A 17848-nucleotide genomic window follows, 5' to 3' on the forward strand; every position below is an offset into this window, starting at 1 on the left:
AGTAAAAAAGTCCCATCGGTTTAAAAGTTATTAGCATAAATGTAAATATAACTTCGGATAGTTGGTGGCGCTAGAGGGATTGAGTTAGAGACTCCAAAATTGCTCTGATCCATATTCAGACTGTCCTCTATCTGTGTGCCAAATTTCATAATTTTCCTGCAAAAGGTTCTACGGGCTGCCATAGACTTCAAGAGCGGAAAAAGAGAAAAGAATAATAAAACTCACAGGTACAATAGGTGTGGTGCCCCTCATAAAAATAACAATAAGATAGTATAGTTGTTCCATATGCATTTAACCTTTTTAAAGAATTTTAAAGAAAATCTGTATCTATATTAACATATATTGCTAACTAAATATCATCTTTGTGTTTGCTACTGCAGGAAAGCAGGATTGATCCTGTCTCAGCTGGATGAACTCAGCGGTTGGTGCCGGGGTCTCCTCCAGGAACCAAAAATTGGCTTGCGCAGAGCATCTCTCAAGTATCTGTCTTGTCGTTATACAGATACCAAAGCATTCGGGCTCAGCTGGGTGAATCTCGGCCAAGACTTACGTAAGGCCTGTGAAGATCAGATGCTCTCTGTTATGTACAACGATTATGGAGAACCAAAGGAACTTTAAACAATTTGGACAAGAGGACTAGTCAGGGGTTGTACCTAAACACGGCCTCCCCTTTAGGGCTTCTCTCTAGAGAATCTGCTCCATCAGTTTTAACCTTTAATTGGTCATTTAATTATGAAGAAGAAAATATTTTGTGGGAACGTGAGCAGTCCATTTTGATTTTTCAAGAAGCATTCTAGTGATTTGGGCTGGAACATACAAATGTACAGTGTACAGTCAAAGGAAAGTTGCATTCAAGTGTCATTTAGAACTAGTGGTGTATTTTGTCAAATAGTGCATACACCAGCTTGTATAGGTAGGACTTTTTCACAAGAACTAAAACTGTATCTTATCAATGTGCTGAAAATGTCTGTCTCTGTAGTGCATATAGGTATGGAAAGAGCTATAGCAAATGTAAATGTTAATTAATTATTAAATATATTACTAATGTGCTGAATGTAGTATTCAAACTAAGGTATGCGAGGTCAAGAAACTGTACAGAAGTTTTTTAAAGTATAAGCAGTATTATGAAAATAATCATTTTAAAGTTGTGTACAATAACATGTCTTGTTTATGTTTGATTTCCTATTCCAAATAAAAGTGCCCAAATTAAATCAATGATTGCTTTTGTTCAAATTTCAGTTGAACAATTAAAGTTACACAGTGGGATTTAAAGGGATAGTTCACCCAAAAATGAAAATTCTGTCATTAATTACTCACCCTCATGTCGTTCCACACCCTTAAGACCTTTGTTAATCTTCGGAACACGAATTAAGATATTTTTGATAAAATCCGATGGCTCAGCTCAGTGAGGCCTCCATTGACAGCAAGATAATTAACACTTTCAATGCCCAGAAAGCTACTAAAGACATATTTACAACAGTTCATGTGACTACAGTGGTTCAACATTAATGTTATAAAGGGACGAGAATACTTTTTGTGTGCCAAAAAAACAAAATAACGACTTTCGTCAACAATATCTAGTGATGGGTGATTTCAAAACACTGCTTCATGAAGTTTCGAAGCTTTACGAATCTTTTGTATTGAATCAGTGGTTTGGTGCACATATCAAACTGCCAAAGTCACGCCCCCCAGTGGTGTACCATTGAAATTTCAAAACACTTATGATGTAAGAAACCTTCATTTACTGAAATCACGTGACTTTGGCAGTTTCATAGTTTGAAAGTGTTAATTATCTTGCTGTCAATGCAGGCCTCACTGAGCCATCGGATTTTATCAAAAATACCTTAATTTGTGTTCTGAAGATGAGTCTTACGGGTGTGGAACGACATGAGAGTGAGTAATTAATGACAGAATTTTAATTTAAGAGGACAAAATCACTGGAGAAGTCTGACATATCGACAGAGTGTGTCTGTGAAATCACTGGAAGATCAACATTTTAAGGTCAAAAAATGAAACGCACAGATGAATCATTCCCAGTAAGATCAATAACGTATTTAGAAAACATATTTTCTTTACTATTTCATTTCCTTATATTATTAATTTGTTATACTTTAATATATTTAATTTTTGACTTTAATATACTTGCTTTCATATAGTATTTCAGTCTTCATTTTGCACCATTTGATAGTTAAAATAATTTTAATCTTAAATTAAATCTTGAAAAAGAAAAAAAAAGAAAATATCGTGCACAATAATAGACAATGGACTTTTAAAATCCCACCAAACTTGTCTTTAATAGTGTGTATTTGTACTTTATTGATATGACAGTGATACTACACTTGAACAGAATGAAGAGCATACAAAAATAGTATCATATATTTCCATTACAATTGCTATAAATGAACCTTCTTTTCCCAAAGCACGCATGCATTTCACAGGTTTTGCATGTACATGTACAGGGTATAAAATAAGGACGAGGAGGGGAAAAAATCCAGAATTCTGAATGAACCGACAGTCTGAGATAAACACTTGTTTATATACCTGTATTAATGACATATAGGTGTTAAGAAAATGGCTCACAACAAGCAAGAGCTATTTGTATAAAATATCAGCTACGCGTGAAACACTTCTGGTCTGCTCGACGGTGTACGTAAATGATTGTGGGCTAAAATATTGGTCATATCTACATCTACATCTATGTTAGAGATTTTGAAAATATATTAGGTATTATTTTATAGATTAGTGTTGAAGAGGGTTGTTTTTATGCAATGCTATGGTTTGAATTACTGCCTTTGATCAGCCTCTCCTCTCATGTGGAGCGAGGAACAACATTCAGGTTACTGACGTTTTCTTTTCAAGCCAGTCTGAGAGCTGTCTGCGCGCTCTCCGCCTCGCCATCATTCACAGCGGTCCTGGCTCCTTTCGCTTGGCTATGTCCTTGTTCTCTTCGGCTTCGGGGTCACGGCAGGTGCACTCATCGTGATCGCAGTCCACCCCGAACTGAATGACCTGTCAATCAAACGGACACACTTTTACAAAGAGCGTCCAAAAAATATTCGGCCACAAACATCTGATACGGTATGTGGCAGCCACACGCAGTCTTTGAACGAGAGATCAAAGTGTGGTTCGGGTAATTCGGCTCGAAAATACATCGCAGTAGATCAAAACAACGAACAATACCTTTTTCCAGATGTGTGATCGATATCAACTGTTGACTAAATTACTCAAAATGACCAATAGAATAACAGTCTATTGAATAAATATGTACAAAAACTTGGGGAATGGCCTGTTCGGGTGTTTATTTTCATAGCTAGAAAGTTACAAGGATTGGGGTTTTTACACTAGAAGGATTGCTAGGATTGATTAGGACATTCAGTGCTGCAGGGAACGAAAGAGAGAAAGAAAGCCCGACTGTGAGCAGATGAGTAAAGGAGGTGAACACATGTTAAGAATCAACAGGAGGAGGTTCTTGTCCAGGATTCGTGCCATCACCACAGGTTACAAAATAAACCCAAATTCCCAGCTAAGCGGCCTACAGCAGGAAAAGTAAATATGAAACTAGAGGATAAGGGCTGATTTCACCTGATGTTTACGGGATGCAATTGTCCAATTGCGGTCCAATTGAGAGTATTCACTTTAATGCATTTCTTTGGAACGCTGAAGTTTAGATTTAGTTTCACGCGAAATAATCAAAATTATTATGAATGCGTTTTAAAGGGGACCTATTATGTCCCTTTTCACAAGATGTAATATAAGTCTCAGGTGTCCCCAGAATGTGTCTGTCAAGTTTTAGCTCAAAATACCTCACAAATCGTTTATTATACCATGTTGTAAATGCCCACTTTTTAGTGGAAGGAAAAACATGCAGTTTTTGTGCATGTGTTTTTAAAGGGTTAGTTCACCCAAAAATCTAAATTCTGTCATTAATTACTCACCCTCGTGTCGTTCCACACCCCAAAGACCTTCGTTCATCTTCAGAACACAAATGAAAAATTTTTTGATAAAATCCGATGCCTCAGTGAGGCCTGCATTGACAGCAAGATAATTAACACTTTCAAATGCCCAGAAAGCCACTAAAGACGTATTTAAAACACTGCTTCATGAAGCTTTACGAATCTTTTGTTTCGAATCAGCGGTTCGGAGCGCGTATCAAACTGCCAAAGTCACGTGAACCATTGAAATTTCGAAACTTTTTGAAACGCATATGACATAACGAAGCCACGTTTACTGAAATCACGTCGCTCTCCGAACCACTGATTTGAAACAAAAGATTCGTAAAGCTTTGAAGCTTCATGAAGCAGTTTTTTGAAATCACTCATCATTAGATATTGCTGAATAAAGTCGTTATTTTGGTTTTTTGGTGCACAAAAAGTATTCTCGTCTCTTCATAACATTAAGGTTGAACCACTGTAGTCACGTGAACTGTTTTAAATATGTCTTTAGTAGCTTTCTGTGCATCTGAAAGTGTTAATGATCTTGTTGTCAATGCAGGCCTCACTGAGCCATCGGATTTCATCAAAAATATCTTAATTTGTGTTCTGAAGATGAACGGAGGTCTTACAGGTTTGGAACGACATGAGGGTGAGTAATTAATGACAGAATTTTGATTTTTGGGTGAACTAACCCTTTAAATGCAAATGAGCTGCTGCTCCCCACCCCCCTTTCCAGAAGAGGGCGGAGCCTCTACAATTCGTGCTTCGGATACCAAAAATTAAAACATCTGTTTGGTTTTGATTATCATCTCTTTCGCAGTCACGCTCACGTGACATTGCAGTTCTTCATCATTATGAAAGTTTATTATCTCCATACGTTTTAAAGCCATATAAGGTTTTCTGAGCGCACACATCCGAAGCATGCACAGAGTATTAAACGAAGTTCTCTTTCACATCTTATTACGCTTAAACTGTCAAATACACACAAAGTTCACATAAACAGTCGGTTACGCTAGTGAACGTAAACAACAAGTAAAGAAATCATGTGTATATTAGATCGGTGTATTAAAGTGAAAGCAATGTAATATACAGTACCTACTGCTGTATATGCTGTTAATGTGAATCAAACAACAAAAGAAAAACAGAAAATCACTCACTGCTCTTGACTGAATAACTTTAGTAGCTTTAAAGTTGGGATCAGTAGATTTTGAAAAACGCTGTTGGACATTGTTGATATTTATAATCAACCCAAACAAACCCACCCCTCTCTTCATTGCTCCGCCTCCAAAACTCACACTCCAATCCTAACCACCCTACTCCGAGTCGGTCTTAAACCCCGGCTCGTCCACTGTTGGCATGCGAGGCGATTGCACTACCAATGACGCTAAACACCGCATTCTCTAGCAGTCGTCAGTGCGCAGTGGTTTAACTGCAAAACTCTCACTATCTGGCCTCTGTTATACACTCATTGCGAGTGTATGTCTGTTTATCACAGCTGACGTGCAACAAAATGCTTCACGAAAAATAAAGCACAGATGATGAACTAACAACAAGGAAGCACAAAAAATGAACGTACAGTACACAAGAGTAAATACAAAGTGTTTGTTGTTAGTCACCAACAGCACAGCAGCTCCAGACAATCAAACCCAGTGTTAATCACATGAAAAGTGGAATCAAAGCAGCCTCCATGTCTGTTTTCAGGCCTTCCCACTTAGCTCTCTCCAGCACTGGAAAGCTTTTCTAATATAAACCGGGTCCTAAAGCACTTGCCCAGTCATAAACCTTCATTCCAGTGATATTCTTTTGAGCTGTTTTGTATTGTGTCCCATCTCTCGTTCTGGAGTTTTTTTTTTCTTTTTCTTCTTATTTTCAAATCTCCCTCTTGCTCATTCTCTCTCCTCGACTGTCATACACCCCCTAATGCTGATTGGTTAGACGTTTGTTGTTGGTGTCGGCCTGACTAACTTCCAAACAGTGTTTTTGAAATTCTACTGAGTCCACCTTTATAGGTGCCCTGGAACGTTCTTTCACAAGATGTAATATAAGTCTAAGGTGTCCCCTGAATGTGTCTGTGAAGTTTCAGCTCAAAATACCCCATAGATTTTTTTTAATTAATTTTTTTAACTGCCTATTTTGGGGCATCATTAAATATGCGCCGATTCAGGCTGTGGCCCCTTTAAATCTCGCGCTCCCTGCCCTCCCTGAGCTCTCGACTATAAAACAGTGCATAAACAAAGTTCACACAGCTAATATAACCCTCAAAATGGATCTTTACAAAAAGTTTGTCATGCATGCTGCTTGCATGGATCGGATCATGTAAGTATAGTATTTATTTGGATGTTTACATTTGATTCTGAATGAGTTTGATAGTGCTCCGTGGCTAACGGCTAATGCTACACTGTTGGAGAGATTTATAAAGAATGAAGTTGTGTTTATGAACTATACAGACTGCAAGTGTTTAAAAATGAAAATAGCGACGGCTCTTGTCTCCGTGAATACAGTAAGAAACGATGGTAACTTTAACCACATTTAACAGTACATTAGCAACGTGCTAACGAAACATTTAGAAAGACAATTTACAAATATCACTAAAAATATCATGTTATCATGGATCATGTCAGTTATTATTGCTCCATCTGCCATTTTTCGCTATTGTTCTTGCTTGCTTACCTAGTCTGATGATTCAGCTGTGCACAGATCTAGACGTTTTGCCCTTGTGTAATGCCTTGAACATGAGCTGGCATATGCAAATATTGGGGGCGTACATATTAATGATCCCGACTGTTACGTAACAGTCGGTGTTATGTTGAGATTTGCCTGTTCTTCTGAGGTTTTTTAAACAAATGAGATTTACATAAGAAGGAGGAAGCAATGGAGTTTGAAACTCAATGTATGTCTTTTCCATGTACTGAACTCTGGTTATTCAACTATGGCGAGGTAAATTCAATTTTGATTCTAGGGCACCTTTAATAAGAATACATTTCTTACTTGAATGATGCTGTTAAATGCTTTGGTGAGGAGATAAACATTGCAGACTGTGTACAGCTCACTCAAGGCTCACTCAAGGTGGGTTCTATGCTAATAGGGCAGAGTCCGTCAGCAGTCATGGGTGGGGCTTGTGCAATGTGACATCACATTGCATAGAAACTGCAAACGGCTTATTCTGAGACACTGCTTATGATTTATGGGGATTAAAAAAAAGAGTGGGTGGATTTTTACCATTATAGGGTGGTTGTGTACACACACTGCCGACACATTTATGTTCACATAATAGGTCCCCTTTAAAATACCCAAATATTTGCTTTTAGATCACCCACACAAAATAGAGCAATGCAGAGTATCTGTGCATATCATTTTGTTTCCTGTGCATGTGGAAGGTATTTGGATGCTAGAAAAGCAGCCACAGAAGGAGGGATGAGAGGAATTTGTTCTTTATTGTCCAACCTTCTTTCTGGCTGTCATCCTAGACGCTGTTAAACCAGACTGCCCCACCAACGTACTCGGACTTTTCCATGGCCTGCGTAAACAGAAGCATGGCAGCTCCGCCGGACCTACAGTGGCAGGATGCTGTTCCTCACGGTTTATTTCACTTTCTCAGAAGCTGCTTGTTTTATAGTTGCCCGTGACCGCTGACACCTGGCCCTCTGCTAATAAAAGCTGCTCTATCCAGTCATTTATTTATGACAGACACTTTCCTCCGAGCTCATTCTCTCTATGGGAGAACACGCCACCTGAGTGTCTAATGATGTGGGCGATGTTCATGGAAAGGGTTGACAATGTGGCGGCACAATATGAGACAGGCACTCTGGGAGAGGGATGAGAAAATGACTATGCCGCATAGGATGAATGAGGATGAGAGGAATAGCCTTTCAGATGAGCTTTAAAGGGTTTGATTTACCTTTTTAGATGAGAGAGTGGATGGACAGCAGTCTCCTCCATCATATTGGCAGTATGCACGGTTATTGATTGTGTCGCACCAGCCATCTCCTCCGAACGGCTGCAAAAAGAAAAGAAAAAAAAAAAGTGTATTTAAAGGGTTAGTTCACCCAAAAATAAAAATTCTTAATTAATTATTCACCCTCATGTCGTTTCACACCCGTAAGACTTTCATCTTCGGAACACAAATTAAGATATTTTTGATGAAATCTGAGAGCTGTCTGACTTGTCCATAGCTACAGCTAACCACCACTTTCAAGGTCCAGAAAAGTACTAAAGACATTGTTAAAATAATCCACATGACCGCAGTAGTTTAACCTTAATTTCATGAAGCGACGAGAATACTTTTTTTGTTTTGCAAAAACAAAACAAAAATAACGACTTTATTCAACAAATTCATCTCTCCCATCATTCTCCTGCGCTGTTTACATCCAGCGCTTCCAGGTTCTACATCAGAATGCCAACTCATTCATTTTATGAAGCAATTAGAATACTTTTTGTGTGCATAAAAAAAAAAATTTAAATAAAATCTTTATTTTTTATTTATTTAACAATATCTTCTCTTCTGTGTCATTCTCCTGCACTGTTTATGTCCAGCGCTTCCAGGTTCTACGTCAGAAGGGCGACTCATTATTGGCTGGCTCCTGCGTCAGCATCACACGCATGTGTCATACTGCTCACGTGAACAGTGTCGGCCAATTCTGTTGTTGAATAAAGTCGTTATTTTTGTTTCATTTTTGAGCACAAAAATTATTCCCATCACTTAATAACATTAAGGTTGAACCACTGAAGTCACGTCGACTGTTTTAACAATGTCTTTAGTACCTTTCTGGACCTTGAAAGTGTTGGTTTGCTGTCTATGGACGAGTCAAATACCTCTCGGATTTCATCAAAAATATCTTAATTTGTGTTTGGAAGATGAATGAAGGTGTCACGGGTGTGGAACGACATGAGGGGGTGTAATTAATGACATTATTTCATTTCATTTTTGGGTGAACTAACACTTTAATGTAATAAAATAAAAGAAAAATAGCAGACATTTGGTTGAGTTGTACCTAAGTAATGTCTGTTTAGAAAATGTACATTTCCAAAGAACATTTTTGTTTGTATTATTAAATTAGTTTTCATGTTAATACATTTTAAATTAGAGATGCACAATATATTTGTTCCAATTCGGTTATCAGATTATATTAGAAATTTATTTATCAGTATCGAACGATATTGGATATTTAATTGTGCATGCTCATATCCCGTTTTTTTTTACATTTAAATAATTTTTGCCATCATCTAACACTCGCTCAATCTTTAAAAACCCTAATAATTATAATAAGCACTTTACAATAATATTCCATTTGTTAATATTTACAAATTAAAGGTTAATGACATGAACCAACAATGAAAAATACTCCTAAAAAAATTATTAATATTAGTTTAAGTTAAAGATTTACTAATATATTAAAATCGGACATTATATCTGTTATTATTATTAAATTATTAAAATTAAAATATTGTAATGCTTAAATTCACTCATAGCATTTAAAATAATTGATTTTGTTTTATTTTATTAATTTAGGAAAAAATAGTATACAATTTTGATATGAGCCATTTGTCAGTTATCAGTCATAACATTTTATATATATATATATATATATATATATATATATATACAGTATACTGTAAAATAAATAAATAAATAAATAAATAAAGTCTAAAATCAGGCTCACGTTATATGCAATTAATCTAAGAATGAATTATAGTTTCAACGGAATTAATATTATACTAACAGGTTAACTAGAACCTTCCACATGCAGAATCTTACAAAACAGTTTACGTACATCCAAACAGGCAGACTGAACCAGTAAATGTGCCCTTAAAATCTTTTAACGGTTCATGCATGAGTTGCTTCATTTTACTATGTACAATTAACAGTTTTCTCTGAACACGAGGCTGTACGGATGTTCTTTGAATCTCAGAGGAATGAAATGCATGGATCATGCCAAAAGGGATTTCTGTTACTCTTTATGGTAGGTGGCATTTCTCATTTATTCATTACAAATTAAATAAAACTGCATCTGTTATTCCAGACGAAACTTCCTAACTTCCTTGCACTTCCTTCAATGTCATTACTTCACCTGTGCGAGAGCATGGACACCTGTTTTGCAATGCCCAGGGGAGCAAAGTCCAACCTTCCTGAGTGGACTACAATTATCAAATTTAACATTCATAAACACTTTTAAAATGTGTCATAATGCCTTCCTAAAGGATTTTTTACCTAACCTAAAGGATCTGATGCCAATAACAGGAAAACAAGAGCAGTCTGCCAAAGAAACTTTTGGCTCACTTATGCTTGTGGAGTCCTTTCAAAGAGTCCAGCTTCTACCTGATTCCACATCCCTGTGCAAGAGCAGCTGGCGAGGAGATCTCTGCTAAACCTACACCCAATCCAAAATGTTTTTCCTGCCGTGCTCTCATTCTCCAAGTCATAAGCAATAGCATTTTTCATTCTTCAGTTTCAAGCTTGTGTATATTTCATGTATTTCTTTATTCTTGCTCTCCATCCCTTTTATTAACTTAAGCACATTGCAAATTTATTGGCAATTACGATTTGAAACCAATCACTCTACCTTGTGTTTAAATGAACGTGCTACACATTACAAGTTAAATATCTGAATCTAAAACACGTGCGTTATTAATGTTGTTTTAGAAAAGGATCGAAAAATGACCTAATGCCTCAACTAAAGAATCGTGTAACAGTAAATGGGAAGGATGTGTGGAATGCATCTGCCCTGGCCAGCAGAGAAAAACTGCCAGTGAATGCTAAACAACGCTGTAGTCAAGCATCTGAAGCGCTACACAAAATCATCTGACCTAGACCTCATGTACATCTGGCACAAAACAAAACAACAGTCAGGAAAAGTCCAAATCGTGACACCACAGACATCACCACAATAGAAAAAATGGTACAAAATCTATCACTATATGATAGTACCTTTTAAAAAGGTTCTAATATGTATACTTTTGGTACCAATAGACCCATTTGGAGCAGATGTCACAGTTACATCATAGTGGTGGCAGAAAAATAGCGGTAACAAGTGGAGGAAAATGTGCAAAAACCACATAATAAGAGAAAAATGTTTTTTGTTGTGCCTTTGAATGTCAGAATCGGAATACAAAAAATATAGTCTTCATTTTTAAAGAATATCGTCGTTGAAGATGCCCTTTGAAGCTAAACGCAGATGTTTATGTTGCAAGCCACAGACTGGACTGAACCTGCAATGATTAGACTACTATTAAAGCATGAATTTGATGTAAACAATAGTCTACATAATATTCACAAATGCAGTTGATAGCATTAAATAACATTTAAACCTACAACATTTTAAATTAGATCACTTTTAAACATAGCCTATAACATTTTTATTTCACAATTCAGACTTTTTTTCTTGCATTTCTGTGTTTATATTTCCCAGTTTGCACTTTATAACTCGCAATTGTTGAGTTTATCTCACAATTCTGAGGGGAAAAAAAGTCAGAATTGCGGAATTTACATGCATCTCTGAGGAAAAAAGACAGAATAACGAGTATATTTCAAAATTCTGTTTTTCCTTTTGGGAATTGTGAGATATAAACTCGGATTTGCGAGTAAAAAGTCAGAATTGTAAGAAATAAACTTGAAATTAACTGTTTTTTTAATTCTTTAATTGCGTGGCTTCCACAGACTGCTACTGCAGAACTGTCATTTTCTGCTACCAGGTAGGCTCCGCCCATAAAAAAAAAAAATGTCATAGCTGTTTGCAAACACAAAATAGGTCTATAATATGCACACTTTAGGTACAAAGGTGCATCTTTTGTACCTTTTTTTCCTGAGTGTATAACATAAATCCAGACTGCAAAATGAATCACTTTTAAGCCTTTCTGTCTTTCTTCATAATTAATCTTCCTAAATTATTACATTAAACTGACATTCCTAAAACTTGCTCATTCTTTCTGTTTTGACTAAACAGTTTTAGGTTACACTATATTTTAAGATGTCCTTACAGTGTAATTATACATGTAATTACTGAGTAATAATTCATGTACTACATGCACTTAGGATTAGGGTTTGGTTTAGGGTTAGTTGCATGCAATTACGCATAATTTACAGTTGTTACTAAATTAACCACATGTAAGAGGTGTAACGAGGACACAGCAAAATAAAGTGTTACCTAGTTCTATTTTAGGGATAATGACCTGCGGTGTAATTTGTTTTCATCAATGTTTCGAGACTTAATAGGAAAGACACCATGACCCCACTTTAATCCGATGATGAATATATATTTATCTCAGATAGCCTACTGCTCATTGTAAGCCGTCCACTTTGAGGTATCTATCCTGAAATTCTTTTTTCTGGCCTCCTCTCAAAGAGGGGTTTTCGGAGGCAACCCTGCTATGTTTTTGGGCAGTATCCAAAGCATGATTTAGATTACAGAAATTTATTGAAAATGAAACCCCCTATGAGTCACTTAAAAAACATGTATTTTCAAAAACATAATTAACCCCTAGCAACAGTTTCTGGGATGAGCGTTCGCAATCCGAGACACCGGAGAACAACAAAACGGAATCGTATCTGAAGCAAACAATCGAGGTGTCTTTTCACCTTACATGACGTTGGGAGAAATGAAATCCCTACTGGAGCGAGGGAGGACACACTCCACAGGTTGCCTGACCGACCACATCTAATGCTAAGCGAATGATAGAATAAACAAAAACTCCATGGCAACAACATGTTTTCATGGACAACATTGTTTTGAGGCCCCATGTTAGTGCTGGCATCTCACTTCACTGAAGAATGCGCCCCTTGATTGGCTCTCTCCAGAGTTCCCAAAAGACTACTAATTATGTTCCCCTCCATTTCATTTCTAATGTAAACTTTTCCTTTTTGTCTTTAAATGCAAGCTGAACATACTGAAAAACAAATTTTAGGTAACGCACCAAAACAGTGAAAGGGTGAATGAAGTGTTTCCAGGTTGTTGTTTTTTTGTGTGTGTCTTGTCATCTTTTCCAATAAAATTAAGATGAAGAAACCCAGCGCATGCCCTGAGAGGAATCAAATGACCATTCTTTTAACCATATTTGCAGCAAGGAATGTGAACAGTGGTTCTTCATAAACCTGTGTCATCATCTGTAAAGTTTCTCAAATGGAGCCACACAAAAAGGGGAAAAAGTTGACTCAAATGCTGGTTTGAAGCAGCCAAATAAATTGTGCTTGATAGTAGCAAGAGAGAGAGAGAGAGCGAGAGAGAGAAAAAACAAAAGTCCACAGCTCAGAAGATCATAAACAAAATCAAAAGCATTCACAATACAAGGGTCAAATCAAAACCAAGCAACTAAACACAAACTGAGGGTTTTCAACAAAACTGACTAATACATGGAAACCTTTAATACTTGAAGAAATCTTTCCGTTAGCATTCTCATTCATCTAAGAGACAAAAAAAAAAAAAAAAAAAAAAAAAAAATTCTCCTCCAGAACCATGAGTTACAAGAGCAGACTAAACGTCTACCTATGATTGGCCTTGTTGGTTCAAAATAAAATATTAATCATGACAGAGAAACTAAAGCATAACCCGAGCCGACCTCTTCACTTATCATCAGCCTATAATGGGAAAGACCTTCTGGATGTGGTGCAGAGCAACTGGAACATGTGCTGTGGTATAATTTATATTGAGTCTCCAATATAAAAGCAACTGTTTTGCTTGGTAACAAACGAGGGCAAGAGGAGATGAGAGGGTCTGGCAGATATGAGGGGTATTTGAAAATCATAAAATATCCCTCTACAGGAATGGTGTTCCAAAGTAGAATGAATAGTTCATAAAACCTGTCAGGTTTACTCTGAAACTATATATTAAAAATGATCAAATCTTATGTTCGTGGGGAATTTTTTTTTTTTTTTTGCTACTGATAAAATAATAGATAGATAGATAGATACATAGATAGATACATAGATAGACACCTTGAACATGTCATTCATTAATACAGTTTCTTCACAATGTTAATAAAATATGACAAGATCTCAGAGTTAAACTGTGTCAGAAAAAATATATAATCTTAATTATGTCAGATACATGGTCAGGTCAAAGTGTCTGAATAATTTATACTATATACGGTGAATAACTGTAATAGATCTAACGGTACATTTAAAATACCGTTAAATTCACAGTTTTTGGAAGTGAAAAATAACAATTCATTGTAAAATTTACGGTGAAAAACCGTAAATTGACATTCCCACAATTCCCTGCAAAACCGTAAATTAACATTATATCAGTTAATGAAATACGTTATTTTACCGTAAATTTTTACGTTGCTACTGTATTTTTTACGGTAAAGTTCTGGCAACCACAGCTGCCGTTTTTTTACCGTAAATTTTACTGGGATTTTTTTTACAGTGTGTATAAAGATTTTTTGGGTATAAAATGTCACAGTTTACTTTATTTTGCTCTCCTCACTTACACAAATGAACTGTAGTGTCCAGCACCCACTAGTAAAAATGTCTGAATAATTTTTGGTTTGACTGTAGACATTTTAAACAATTTATCCAAGTTACTAATATTTGAATGGCATACCGTTTTAAACACCGCTCCACCCTTTCACTTTCAAGACACGTCCCCTGACATCATTGACGGAGCTAAAAATCCAGAGAGATTTGCAATAAACAGTCATCCATTATTTTCCAAAACACTTGACTGTTAATTTCAACACTATTTTCGCTTCCAGCCTTCACATGACTCTGCTGCGTTACTTCTGTTGACTTTTAGCGAAGCCTGGTATGTTACTTTCGTCACATATCATTGGTGATTATTTTACAACTGGTTTAACGCATCCATCAGTTACACAACATCCTTTAAATTTCCTCTGTCCAACTGACCTGCACACACACCGATAAGATCATTCATTTGCTTTGGCACCTCAGCACTATGATTGTTGACAAAGTCTGATGAGTTAGTGCTTGGGGCGAATTTAAACAGGATTCTGTGAATTGCGGGAAGGACTCTGGAGGAACAGAAACTGGAATAATATGTTTTATGATCATGTATATACCACATTTTACAGTGGCAATGATATTTTCATTCGGTTTTACTTTTGCGATAAAAGGAGCGCCGGTAAGAATCAATCTGTCAGCATGCTGTGGGAAGATGTGGCACGCAGTCCATCAACCATTGCACTAAATGTTTCTCTTGGCCACGAGAAATGTTCAAGATGTCTCCGTACAAGCGCGGATGGTGTCGGAAATCCCTGACAGAAAAATGCCTCATTGCTGATGTAAATTTAAACTCTGGAATGTGTAAACCAAGAAATACACAGACAAAATAAAAATAGGAAACAAAATGATTCTATTTCATGACCCTTTGGAGTGGGTTCATCACAAGCGACCTCAAGTATTGCTCTCCAGCTCCGAATTCCTGTGGCCATAAATGGCTTTTGCGAAAATCACTCATGAGACATATTACGTGCTACTAGCTCGACCTATTATGCTTTAGTTATACACGCTTTTAAAAAATGTTTCAATGTATCACAGGAATTGATTTGGGAGTTCCATATATAGTCAAACGGCCCAGTTAATAGACGTAAATAGCATCATGACTACAGAGATAGTGAAGAGCAAAACAGGTTCCCCCATCCGCGCATTGGACTTCTATGACACAATAATTGGACTCGAAAAACTAAAACAATCAACACCGTCGTCATTCATCACTGATTATGGTGCTCCCTGGTCCTCCTGGACCACCTCAATGCTCTGCTGGTGGTTATCTATCAGTGTGTCAGAGATCTGACATGGAGCAGATGTGAACTCTGCCGTTTGTTTCTACGTCTTCCATCGAACACCATAATACTGATGGCGTACACTACAAATCAGTATTATAATACAATTCTTTCACCATTTTTTCACCCTGATACTGTTTCAAACCCATATGCTGTAATTTTTAATCAGTGGTATTTATTTAAAGTTTTCTTTGCCACACAAAAGATTTAGCACACTCTTAGCCCGGATTTTATATTTACTTAAAAATGTAATTACAATATACTTAAAATATTTAAGTTTGGTTGCATTACTTATAAAATATAAGTATATTCTACTAATTTGTGGGTGTATTTGAATGTGTTAATAAATGTAAGTTAAATGCACTTAAATTATGAAGTTTTTCTCCTGACCACGCCTCCTACACACTGGATTGCGGCAGGTAATGACGCCATTTTGTCGTGGTGTGTGTGAATTCAAGGAGCTGTTGATGAGCAGTTGGAACATTTGTTTTGGCTGTTCTACAGACATTTTTTCCAAACATTTACCTTTTTATAGTTTTTCACTAAAGGAGAAAAATCACATTTTTTTTTTTTTTTTTTTTAAAGTTGTCATTATCACAAAAAATATATATTTTGGGCACACACAGACATCAAGAATCAGCATATGAATCTCAACAACGGTGACAAGCAACATATTCTGATAAACAGATCAACTCTGAACATTCAAAAACAAGCTACTAAAAAGTCACAGAAAAACAGCAAAATTTAAATAGTGAGAATAAAGAAAATTACTAAGACAATTCAGCTCATAATTTATTCATGCAGCAATGCATGATGGGAGGCATGGATGAATTTTGATTGGTGGCAAGTTAACTTGCTTAGTACATTGAACTTAAATATACTAGGTGTAATAACTACAAAGTAATTAATATTACAAAACATTTTAAGTTAAATGAACTTGAATTATTAAGTTAACATTACTTAATTTTTTTAGGGCAACCAGTTTCCTCAAATTTTTTAAGTAAATTCAACTTAAATGTTCTTAAATGGGCTTAAGTACATTGAACGTAGTCCAATTCACTTATTCAACTAATGCTTCGTTACTTAAAAATTTTAAGGCAAAGAGTTACCTCGGTTTTTTTAAGTAGATTCTACTTATCCGGGTTTACAGTGCAGTTTTGTGTGCAGAACAAAAAGTTGTTTTATATTAAAAATCGTCCCCTTTTGTTGTAGCTTGCAGATTAAATCCGGCATTGTATATATATATATACATATCAGTGATGCGCGGGTCAATGTATAAACAACCCGCACCCAACCGACGTTTTCAACTAACCCGCCCGCAACTCGGACCGCAAAAAAAAAGGAAAATATTGTACCCGACCCGCTTCCTGACCCGCATTTTTTTAAAAGTAGTAAATGCTCATTGTAGCGTCATTGGGCCCTAGACGTAAGAACTAGGGGTGCGGGGGTGTGTGGCCGCCCCCCATCAGCCTCCCTGGCCAATAATATCCATTAATCCAGCCTGTGGAGGAGAGAAATGTTTCAGGACCTGACGTGGTGCGCTCAGAGGTGCAGCGGCGAGAGCAGGCAGTTCTTGAGGCGGCCCATCATTTTCCATTTCAGCTGTCTAGATGCATATTATTGATGAATGCGATGTTTATGTTTCGACCCTGCTTGAAGAATTAATCAGCAGGTCAACTGAGAGAAGGCCCACTTTTGGAAAAGTGTGAAAGCCTTTAGGAGCGCAAACTGTTATTTTTCTGAATGTTGTATGATATAGCCTAGTGTTATGTAATAAAGGCTTGATTTATTCATTTATTTCGTTTCATTTTCTTAACAATTAAGATGCTGCATGTGTTTATCCAGTCTAATCGAAGTGTGCGTCTCTCCCCCGACTTTCCCAACAAAAATCCTGCCCCTCTCAGAAAATACATAAAACTGACATTAATGAGCTATATGCGTTTAAAAGTAGCCTATTAAAATGGTACAATGGCATTGCTCAGTTCAACGTGTTGGGAAATCGGGCATTTTGTCCCGCGTCAGCATTTATTCAAAAGTTAATAACGCTCAACATACAAAAGGTAAATAAGGATTTCCCACTTGTATTAGTAAGCTTAGGCTATTTCGCCACGTGAATGCTCAATTGAAGCTCTCACAAGCACAAAATGCAGGGATAGAATATGTTAATAAAGTATTTATTAACG

General features: G+C 36.6%; 2 protein-coding genes across 4 annotated transcripts in view; one reads left to right on the forward strand and one right to left on the reverse strand.

Moving 5' to 3' along the window:
* astn1 (astrotactin 1) overlaps positions 1-1211 on the forward strand; it is a 279541-nt gene extending 278330 nt beyond the window's left edge. For all 3 annotated transcript variants that reach the window (XM_048163179.1, XM_048163180.1, XM_048163181.1), the window contains one exon: positions 381-1211. In XM_048163179.1, coding sequence (XP_048019136.1) covers positions 381-618 — 238 coding nt within the window. In that variant the 3' untranslated portion in view covers positions 619-1211. The remainder of the gene's footprint in view (positions 1-380) is intronic.
* Positions 1212-2275: 1064 nt separating this feature from the next.
* The window catches only part of pappa2 (pappalysin 2), an 82648-nt gene continuing 67075 nt past the window's right edge, over positions 2276-17848 (reverse strand). Inside the window, exons 22-23 of the mRNA XM_048163956.1 lie at positions 7831-7929; positions 2276-3009 (exon numbers count right to left, since the gene is read on the reverse strand). Coding sequence (XP_048019913.1) covers positions 2902-3009; positions 7831-7929 — 207 coding nt within the window. The 3' untranslated portion in view covers positions 2276-2901. The remainder of the gene's footprint in view (positions 3010-7830; positions 7930-17848) is intronic.

This window comes from Megalobrama amblycephala, linkage group LG17 (genome assembly GCF_018812025.1).
Source record: "Megalobrama amblycephala isolate DHTTF-2021 linkage group LG17, ASM1881202v1, whole genome shotgun sequence".
In the NCBI taxonomy this organism is placed as follows: Eukaryota; Metazoa; Chordata; class Actinopteri; order Cypriniformes; family Xenocyprididae; genus Megalobrama; species Megalobrama amblycephala.